Genomic DNA, 10,728 nt, shown 5'->3' with positions numbered 1-10,728 from the left:
TTTCTACTTTGGCGCAAAACTTATTAGAATTCCAATTGCATCTTTTTTTATGGTTATCCAAATATTTCATAACAATTATTATTATTATTTGACAATAGCTTATTTAGGTCTCATTTGGAAATAAGTTATTTTAGTAATTTTTTGACTTTTTACAAAATGATGTGTAACAAAGTAGAAAGAATGATGTGATAATTTATAGTATTTTTTAATATTTTGATTAAAATAATTACTCCCCAAATGAGGTCAAACTGAAACAGAAAAAAAACTGAAAAAGAAAAAAAAAGAAAAAAAAAATAGTATTTTACCAAACCCATGGAGCCAGACGCACCTAACGGAAATTGATAAGCTTCTCTCAAAAGTTAAGGCTTGTCAGGAGGCAAACAAAACTTATCAGATGGGTATTGCCTTTGGTAAAACATTTTTACCAAAAACCAATCATTTAAACTTTCTTTGTATCAACCAGGAAGTTAGAAGTAATCAGAATTCTTAGCATTTAAAGAATGTGCTTTGCTTCAGTGCTTCATGTTGTTGGGTCCCAAATCTTAGTGGCTAGTCATGGGCTTGTCCCATCATGTAAAAAGATAGAAAGTCATCAATGGCTTGTTGATCTATTCATCTCAAAAGCCCTCTTTGCAATCCTGACTAGCCCTCTCTCTCTCTCTCTCTCTCTCACCATCCATGTCTCTCTTTGTCTAACAATTTAGAGCACACTTTTTTAAAAATAAAAAAAGTATAAAAATATAAAAATAGACCACAAAATAAAACATAAAATAAATTAATATAATTTTTTTAAATGAATCTCATTAATAAATTTTATTATTTATATATATTGTTTGATTCGGTGTTTAATTTTTATTTTAGTAGCTATATAACTGAAAAAGGCCTTTGTACCTATCTCTATGTTGTCTTTTTAATGATCTCATAGGACCTTAACCTTTGAAGTTCTGAAAAGATTGAAGATTAATACTAATGGGTTATTCTCCTGTAGCTCCAACCTCTCCTCAGTTGTATCCTCAATCAATTCAGATTAAACTATACCAGGCTTTCATATTCTCAATCCCAATTCTCTTCTCCATAATTCTTTTTCTCTTGTTTTATTTGTTCTACCTCAAGAGGGCTTCCACAGCCTCTGTCTCCTCCCCCCAAACAATTCTACCAAGGAGCTTACTTGAATTTCCATTTTCCTCTTCAGTAAGACTCTCTCTCTCTCTCTCTCTCTCTCTCTCTCTCTCTCTCTCTCTCATGCATGAAGAGTTGAGTTGCATATAAGCTATTTGCTGTGTTTATGTCTGTAGAGTGAGATGGGTTTCAAGGGGAGCCTCAAAGACAAGCTTCCAATAATCTTGTTTGATGAAGATTTATCAAAGACAAGGGATTCAATGTAAGTTTTTATTTTTTTATATTTTCTTTCATTAAAGTTTGTAAAATGTCTTCCCGATAAGTATGCTTGTCATCCTAACGAATAATTTGTTGTTTCATTTGGTACAAATCGAAGAGGAATACAATACAAACTAAAAAAATCTTATAAATTATTTTTATGGACTGATGTGACACCTATTATATTATTAAAGTATGCCTTAATTTTTAAAATTTAATTATTGCATGACACATCAGTTAATAAAAAAATCTTGTTAAATTTGTTAATTTGTATAATATTTTTCAAATCAAAACGAAAAAAAAAAAAAAAAATCTAAATATGTAATCTGTGGAAATTACATGGTGACAAGGGTTGTGCTCATCATTGAAAAAAGTATATTAGTTACTGAGTAATTATTCAGTATTCTAAGATTGTTAATTCAATATGTTAGATGAGGTACTTTCAATCATAAAAACATTTAAAATGGGGTGATATTTTTAAATCAATAAAAACATTTAAAATGGGATAACTTAACTCATCTTGATGAATTGAAATGGAGACAAGACCGGTCCTATCAATCTTCTTTTATACAACTTGATTAGTAAAAAAATACCACATGCACATGTAACGATAGCATTTTGAGAGTATTGAATAATTGTCATCAGGTTAGTCAATGTGATCAACCTAATCACATTCATGAACATCTCACAGGTGTAGTGTTTGTTTGGGAGAATTTGAGATGAAGGAGGAGCTGCACCAGATCCCAACATGTAAACACATGTTTCACGTTGATTGCATACGTTACTGGGCCCATTCAAATCCAACTTGTCCACTCTGTAGATGCCGAATCATCACCACCAATGGCCGTGGCCAATCACAGCCACCTGTTGTACCCAATCAGAACCCACGGATGGTTTCTGATCCAGAGCAACAAGAGCAAGGAGTTAGAGTTGACTCAGATATGGCTAATAATTTAAGAGAGCATCAAATGGTAGTACTAATGGAAGGATCATCCAGTACTAGTGGTGGAACATCTACTTGTTTGGAGAGTTAGATGGGATATCCACATCAAGATTCAGTAGCTCTTACAGTCCGTTTGGCAAACTAGAAAGGAAAAGAAAGAGGATGGTATCCATTTTTCTTGAAAAGTTGGAGCAAAAAGTCATTGATGAACATAGGACATGCCTTCTATACCAAGTTGGAGCAAAAAATCACTGATGCACCAAAAAAGCGAGTACGCATAGATTGGTCAATGATCTTCTTTTTATAAATCTCTTGATTCCTCTGTCCCAAACATTTCTGACTTCTGGATCATTGAAATTTTGTTTGTGCAATAATTTCAAGATATGTTTCAGTGGATACAAGTGATTTGAGATAGGACAGATAAGAAAATTTAGGGATAGAGAATCCTTTGCTATATAACTAGTCAGTGAAATGAGAAAAATGGATCATAATGCTTCGGGAGGGTCTGATTTTGTTCATTCACCTTTAAGAATGAAACCAAGTGTAGACTATAGGGGTCACAACCTCTCTTTTACTCAAAAATGTTGTGTAACATAGCAGGTAAGGTCATATTTTTTATGTATTGATAATAGTCCTCTAAAAAAATTGAAAATTACATAGAAGTCTTCATTTAACACATGTGGAATCAATTTTTTTGTTAGAGAAAAACATTAGTTTCGAAATTTCAATTTCTTCAATTGAAAGTCATGAATTACAATTTAATAAACAAAGAAAAATTCATGAATTCACCCTTTCTTATTATGCATGAGCAACTTTTTTATTTTTATTTTGGTGCTCAAGTCTTCCCCCCAATAATTACTACATAAAACAAAGATTGAGAATAGAATAGCGAAAATCATAACCACCATTAACATATTAAAATGCCCAAGTGGATACCAAGTAAAGAAGCCATGACAGAACTACTGATGTCAAGGTGATCTTTGTAGGCAACTTCCCTTCATCACTTCTCAACACCATGGCTTCATAAACAGGCCAACTATTCACCACTCCAAAACCAGCTATGAACACTTGCGTAAACACATCTTCAAACCTCAATCCATTGCTCAAGACTTGAATGATGCCAGAGACAAACGAAACTAAGTTGATTATAGCAGCCATTGTTATCGGCAAAAACATTTGTGATTCAACTCCAAATTCAAAAATTCCTTGCTCATATCGCTTGCCTTGTTCGTTGTCAACCACCTTGCTTGTCACATTGTATCCAAATTTGGTTAAGCCTAAGGACTTTAACAAGTATTCAACTAGTCCAAATGTGAAACTTGAGACCCCCCTAAGTATCCACATTCTCTGAGAGTTCCACCACCTTTGGATTGTTCCTCCGGCTAACATGAAGTCAATAAAATCTTGTGCATAGGCTCCGAGGAAAAGAAAACATACATGAAAAACCAAGGATCTGAGACCTGCATACCAAAGCTTTTCTCAATGAAAAAAAAAAATAATTAAAAACAAATGAAGCCAAACATAATATCACCACAAACAAGTACATAGATTTCAATCATAAAATCAATCGGTTGATAATCATGTCAAACACTGGATAGATTGATCTTGCAAATCATGAATTAGTGTGTTGACATACCTTTGGGAAGATTGAGAAAGAGTTGAGGAGAGCTAGCTGTGGTAAGAAAGCATACGTAGTAATTGGAATCCCCCAAATGGGCCACAAGGAATAGTGTGTAAAACAGAGGGCATGGAAAGGGTTCAAGGACCGTAAGGCCAAGGTTAATGGGCTATTCTTGCTAAAGCCCACTTCAAGGAGGCCCATTGACCATCTCATAGTTTGATACAGCACATCATTCAGAGTCACCGGAACATCCCCCAAAAATGCAGCTCTTTTGGGATGGCAGAAAATGGATCTCCACCCTTCACAATGCAGCCTGTAACTGGTGTAGAAGTCCTCAACCAATGATCCATACCTATATCCCACCTGCAATTGGTTTAAAATGACGGTATTAGAATACATATTAGTATCTATGGTGTGGTCATATATTGACCAATATCAGATAATATCAACCAGTATATTGGTGAGAAGTTCGAAATCTTGATATGTATTGGCAGATATATTTAAAACATTACTTATCAAATATTGGGTCTTAATCCCTTTATGTATGTTGATTAATCCCACCCTGTCCACGTTTAGCAAATATTGCTCTCATACTTGACCCACCCACTAGATCCCCCCCCCCCTCACTTGAAGCCCGCTCCGTTTAGTTTTACAACTTACATACATCCAAAAAAAAAAAATTTAAAGATATGAAGCATAATCGGGTCGGGGTTACTTTCCATCACTCCTCGGATAACTATCTTTTCTTTTTTCTTTTCCACCCCAAACCCATTGCCGTCCCTATTAAGATGATCTAATATAGTTAAAATATGAACATAGAAATCCAAAACAGTGAAAGTCATAGGAGTCTTACCTTGGAGCCCCATTTGGTTTGGGCATCAAAATTGCAGCCAGCAACTCGGTACGCCAGGGACAATACTTCTTCGGACCGGATGGGCTTATTTGCAACATGATCTGGGCTTAGTTCAGGATTTTCTGGGGCAACAAATGAAAATGGGCCTCCAAAGAAAGCCCGGCGACGAAAAAAGCCTCCGGTGCCCATATGGACTGGGCCCCCCAAGCCATCCATTCCATGAGAATCAATTTGAAAGATATATTTCAATTCAGAAGCATAAATGTCATCCTTGTTGAGGCCATGGAAGTATTGAGGAAACTGAACGAAAGCTAGCCTGGGGTCCATGTGAGGGTCCAAGAGATAACATAGAGCTCGAAGAGGGGTTTGTGGATCATTTGAGAACATGTCACAGTCCAGGGTTAGGACTATTGGTGCATTGGTCATGGTCGCCGATACTCGAAGCTTCATAATTTGCAAAAAAAAATATTAATATTAGCGACATATAATTCAGTTATAAAAAGTTGCACAGAATACTAGCAAAGAGTGTGGCCTAGGGGCGGGCATTGACCAGGTCGCGCCAGTTTCGGGCACTATATAACAAGAACATGTGTGCTATCACAAACCCGTTCGACCCAACATCAGGCATTTTCTAAATTTTAAGCCTAATTCTGAAAGACTTTTTAAATGCCAAGCTTAGATACTTAACCTGATGTATATAAATTACTAATTTTTTAGTCTTTGGAAGGCTATTAAATTAATTTAGGCCTTTTATTAGGCACTAAAAAATCTAATTGTACATGGTTTTGAGTCTTTTAACAAATTTTTTTATTTCAAATAAAAAAAAACAAATGTTTTAATTTAATAAGTCTTAGAAAGATATATAAATTTGTATATATATATGTATATTTTGTTTATCTATTTTATTTTTATTGTTTATTATGTAACTAAATAATATAAAATTTTAAATTAATATTGTACAAATGTGCACAAACAAAATGGCTTTTGATAGGGCCGCGTGGAGAAGAAGAATTCACGTAACCGATCCCATTTGATAGGACTTAAGGCTTGGTTTAGTTTAGTTTGGTTTATTGTACAAATGTGCTGAGCGAGTTAGAATTTCCAATTTTAAGCAAAAATAAACAAGTTCAAAATCCTAACCCAACTGAAGTCCTATAAGTTTAAAATTTATCTCAAATTTTAAAAATATTGAGTTAGACTAGACAGACTAGCAGGCCAATGCCCCATCTCTAGTGTGGCCACACCGTTGTGAGAACAGTGTGGAACACTTTGTGTAATTAAATTTTGTGTCCATACAATTGTTGCACAAAAATAATTTTGTGTGAATTTGATACATGAAAGACAAGTGTTTAGGGGTGAAAGGTGCATATCACATGCATTTGCGTAAGTTCTCATAAATATATATAAGTTACTTCATAAAATCACGTAAGTTGTCGCAAGTAAACGTAAGTTATGATTTCTCAAATTTTTATAAATTAACTTACGTATGTTTGTGAAAACTTACGCAATTTTGTGAGGTAAATTACGTATATTTGTAAAAACTTGTGCAATTGCATATGTATGCATTTACAAACTTAAAAATTTCCCTACATGGATATGCATTCAAAGAAAATGCACATAATGAAATACATGTACATATATATATATATATCTTTAGGGGGTAGTCTTACCAGGACATTAAGAGCACCAGCCTTAAAATTGTGGGGAGTTGATCGGCTTTTCTCTCTGGAAACATAGATAAGGTTTGGCATCGCATGACCTCTGCTGTCCTTGTCTTTTCCACTCTCCAGTAGAACCTGTTTTTCAATGCTTCGTTTATATCAACTGAGACTATTAATTCTCTATGACTTGAATTGAAACACAAATATTCCTTCAAATTTTTTGATTTCAACAAGATGCATTTCCTTATTTTTAAACAGGGAGTACAATGATTGTTCTCTAGAGACACTAGTCATATCAGTACACATATTTGATGCCTAGTGTTTCCCGGACTTAGCTATAGAGTAATTACCATCATAGCATATTCAACTAAACATGTTATATATATATATATATATATATATATATATGTGATAAAAGATGATTTAAGTGAGACTCAATTTTTGTGTTAACGTCTGTTAATTTAGTGAGTGTGTGAGTGATAGAGACATTACAATGCGATAAGAAATTTAAAAAAAGAAAAAAAAAAAGAAAAAAACCCAACTCCTTTCTTTCTTTCTCTCTCCCTATTTTTCTGTCACTCTTTGCACTAGCACATGAATAGCCACATCTCTCCATCTCTCATTTATTTGCTCAGTTCTGAAATGAATTTTGTCAGTTAATTCACATACAAACATGTCCAAGGAACGAAAAAGTCCTTTTTCTCCCCTTTTCGTTGACATATTACAAACACACCCATAAACATTATCACTGGGATGCTCTTATCATATCAATAATATTACGAATTAAACTTAATTAGTTAAAAATTATTTAAAATTATCATCTTATAATTTAAATTTATTTTACATATAAATTTTACAATACACAAATTTAATTTTTACTAAACAACCGCCAAACCAAAAAAATCTGAGTTGATAAGTTTGAATTTCAAACTTTTTATATCCATATTCATTGACAACCAGGAAACATGGGCGGCCTGGGATCATTCTCCTATTTTTTGTACTCGTTTGTCTTTGTCTTTGTACAAACATGGCCGCTAATAATAGATAAAAATTGATGATGCAGTTAATGATGGTAGAATGGGTCGGGCTGATCCACGCTCCTCAAGTCTATGTCCGAATGGCCAAGCCTACCTGAAGATCTACACAAGAGTTCAATGGGGAACGGAGAGTCTCCCAGCGAATCCTCCGACGAGCAAGTTAGAAAGAGAAGTAGAATACAGAGACGGAGTAGTGATAGAAAAGTTTAACATTCTTCTTGTCTTCAACGTTTGCTTATATCTTTTGGTAATCATTTCGTTGTCCCTTCTGACCTGTTATCTTAGCCGAAAGTCTATGTTGTACCTTACTTGAGTATGTCTTTGAATCTTATGTTGATTTGTAATTTTTGATTATGAAGACTAAATTTATTACTGACTATTTGTTAAAAATTTACAAAAAGAAAATCTCATCATCATCGTCACAAATTAACACAAGATTCAAAGACATATTCAATAATAAATTTAGCAGTGATAAACACATTCGATGATAAATTTCTTACTAGTTGTTTGTTAAAAGATTACCAAAAAAAAAAAAAAAAAGGGGCTGCATTTATGACGATGTGCGGTGGCAATAACTTTGCAGATCTTTATCTGCTGATGTGGCTTGCCCTTTACCTGCCACGTGTCTGAATATCATTGGTCCTTCATGCCATGTTGACTTCCAGATGGTGCTGGGCCTTATCAGTTGGGTTATGCATTCACTACAAGAAAAAACACTTTCCGTGACCAACTTTTTGGTTGCGAAAAGTACCATATTTGGTCGCTAAAACCTTTTCGCGACCAAAATATGTTGGTCGCGAGTTGGTCGCTAAAGCCTTGTCACAGATAGTTTTCTGCGACCAAAAAAGCCTTTGGTCGCTAAAAGTGACCATTCGCGACCAACTTTTTTGGTCGCGGAAAGTCCAATTCATATTAGCCAAAAGTAAACTTTTAGCGACCAAAGATAAGTTGGTCGCCAAAAGTCAGCGCCTTGACCCAAAAAAAATAATTCTTTTGTGCTCCCTGGGACTTGAACTCCTGACCAAGGAGTCACCATGCACCCAATCCACTCTGCCACTCTGCCAATAACATACTTCTTGTTCATATTTGGCAAAAACAATATATAACCCATAAAAATTGGGTTATATATTATTTTATAAAACTTTTAATGCCTAAATAGAAAAATAGCATGTAATTATTGTAGTATCATTTTTTTTAAAATTTATCCTGCCATAACTTTCCGCGACCAACTTTTTTTTTGGTCACCAAAGGGTAATCTTCCGCGACAAAAAAAGCCTCTGGTCGCCAATAGTATACTTTCCGCGACCAACTTTTTTTTTTTGTCGCCAAAAGGTGATCTTCCGCGACCAAAAAAGCCTTTGGTCGCCAATAGCATACTTTCCGCGACCAACTTTTTTTTTTTGGTCGCCAAAGGGTAATCTTCTGCGACCAAAAAAGTATTTGGTCGCCAATAGTGTACTTTCCGCGACCAACTTTTTTTTTTGGTCGCCAAAGGGTATACTTTCCGTGACCAACTTTTTTTTTGGTCTCCAAAAGGTGATCTTCCGCGATTAAAAAAGCCTTTGGTCGCCAATAGTATACTTTCCGCGACCAACTTTTTTCTTTGGTCGCCAAAAGGTGATTTTCCGCGACCAAAAAATTGTGGTTGCCAAAAGTTAAATTTTAGTCGCAGAAAGTGGACTATTTGCGACCAAAAAAAATAGGTGGTCGCCAACAGTGTTTTTTCTTGTAGTGATTGGGCCCTAAGTGGTAGGCTTGGGTTGTTCATAGTGGGTTATGGCCTTTGTAGGCCTACCCACGTCAGTAGTCCCCCATTCCCAGGTGCAACTTTAGTCCAACGAAGGGAATAATGAGGAAAATGGGGATTGAAGGTCGAGGGAAAGGAACGACCGACCAGAAGTGGTCGAGTGGAGGAACCGACCGTGAGGAGGGCCGACCGCGAAGGGTAGCCGAGTGGAGGGACAGACCATGAAGAGGGCCGACCGCGAAGGGTAGCCGAGTGGAGGGACCGACCATGAGGAGGGCCGACCGCGATGGGTAGTCGAGTGGAGGGACCGACCATGAGGAGGGCCGATAGCGAAGGGTAGCCGAGTGGAGGGACCGACCATGAGGAGGGCCGACCGCGAAGGGTAGCCGAGTGGAGGGACCGACCGTGAGGAGGGCCGACCGCGAAGGGTAGCCGAGGTGGTGGGGTGCAGGGCTCAAGAGGCGGCGCGTCACGTGATGACTTGAAGTGGAAAAGACAGAGTAGGGGAAGGGGGCAGTGAATCGTGGTCGTACATGTGGCAGCATCTCGTGGTGGGGGAGGTTAGGCGTTGGGCCAGAAGTGAAACGATAGGTCATTATAGGGTGTTGAAAGGACTGTTTTGGCAGTGTCTTGAAATTTTTTTCAAATTGGCAAAATTTAATAGGGACCCTTGGAATACGGGCAAACCTTGGGCCTTTGGGATTATTCGATTTACCTATCTATGTGCAAAACATCAAAACATTCCAACCGTAGGCTCCTTCTTTGCTAACGATATGCCTCTGCAATATTTCTTGAATTTTCTTGAGCCCGCATCCGAAGCTATTTGAAGACATACGAGAGAGATGGCACAAGAGGAAGCAACCACCGCAAGGGTTGATCCCCTAGGGGATGATGACGCGGTTGACCTGGCGGAACAATATAGAAAGGAGAGGCAAGTGGAGAAGTTAGGGGAGCCGGCGGGTTTACCTTGTCCGTTGATAATGATAGCGGCTCCGAAGCCGATTAGCCAGGCTGAGTCAGATCACTGGCATACGAAGGCCGACAAGTCAACCGTGACGGCGGAGGAGTTAGAGGGTATGCGGAAAAAATACCAGGTGCCTAAAGAAATAGAGTTAATGTTATCGACAGCAACGAAGAGGCCATCCGACTCCCGACCGGGGGAGTTTGCCCTCTACGAGGAGGCGTTGAAGGGGGGGTTGAGGTTGCTGCTTCCACAGGTGGTAGTGGATGTCCTTAACCGACTGGAAGTGGCGCCAAGCCAACTAATGCCCCACGCATGGAAGATTGTACTGACCTGTGCAAATGCATGGCCGAAGGCAAACGAGGGAGCGGCCATAACGGTAGACGAGTTTTTTGCCTGCTATAAGGCCTCGGGCCAGCAAAAAACTTGGGTCACTTTGCAGGCGGCGGTAGGAAGGGGTTTGGTGGCGGGGTTGCCGTCATCAATTAAGGGATGGAGGCCGCAGTGGTTTTACGTATCCGCGAACGG

At 37.5% G+C, this 10,728-nt stretch overlaps 2 protein-coding genes across 2 annotated transcripts in view; one reads left to right on the top strand and one right to left on the bottom strand.

The window, feature by feature from the left end:
- Positions 1–330: 330 nt before the first annotated feature.
- LOC114283702 (putative E3 ubiquitin-protein ligase RHA4A) lies at positions 331–2,716 on the top strand. Its single transcript, XM_028226581.2, has 3 exons — positions 331–1,191; positions 1,296–1,381; positions 2,069–2,716. Exons 1-3 carry the CDS (start codon positions 970–972, stop codon positions 2,409–2,411), a joined length of 651 nt encoding a protein of 216 aa, XP_028082382.2. The 5' UTR covers positions 331–969; the 3' UTR covers positions 2,412–2,716.
- Positions 2,717–3,094: 378 nt separating this feature from the next.
- The window catches only part of LOC114283703 (cellulose synthase-like protein G2), a 50,076-nt gene continuing 42,442 nt past the window's right edge, over positions 3,095–10,728 (bottom strand). The window contains 5 exon segments of the mRNA XM_082896197.1: positions 3,095–3,753; positions 3,756–3,780; positions 3,957–4,304; positions 4,795–5,238; positions 6,465–6,590. Of these exon segments, the coding sequence (XP_082752323.1) occupies positions 3,236–3,753; positions 3,756–3,780; positions 3,957–4,304; positions 4,795–5,238; positions 6,465–6,590 (1,461 nt within the window). The 3' untranslated portion in view covers positions 3,095–3,235.

This window comes from Camellia sinensis, chromosome 11, assembly GCF_055761805.1.
Source record: "Camellia sinensis isolate YWXY chromosome 11, ASM5576180v1, whole genome shotgun sequence".
NCBI classification, from domain to species: domain Eukaryota; kingdom Viridiplantae; phylum Streptophyta; class Magnoliopsida; order Ericales; family Theaceae; genus Camellia; species Camellia sinensis.
This window is presented reverse-complemented; position numbering and strand designations above follow the sequence as displayed.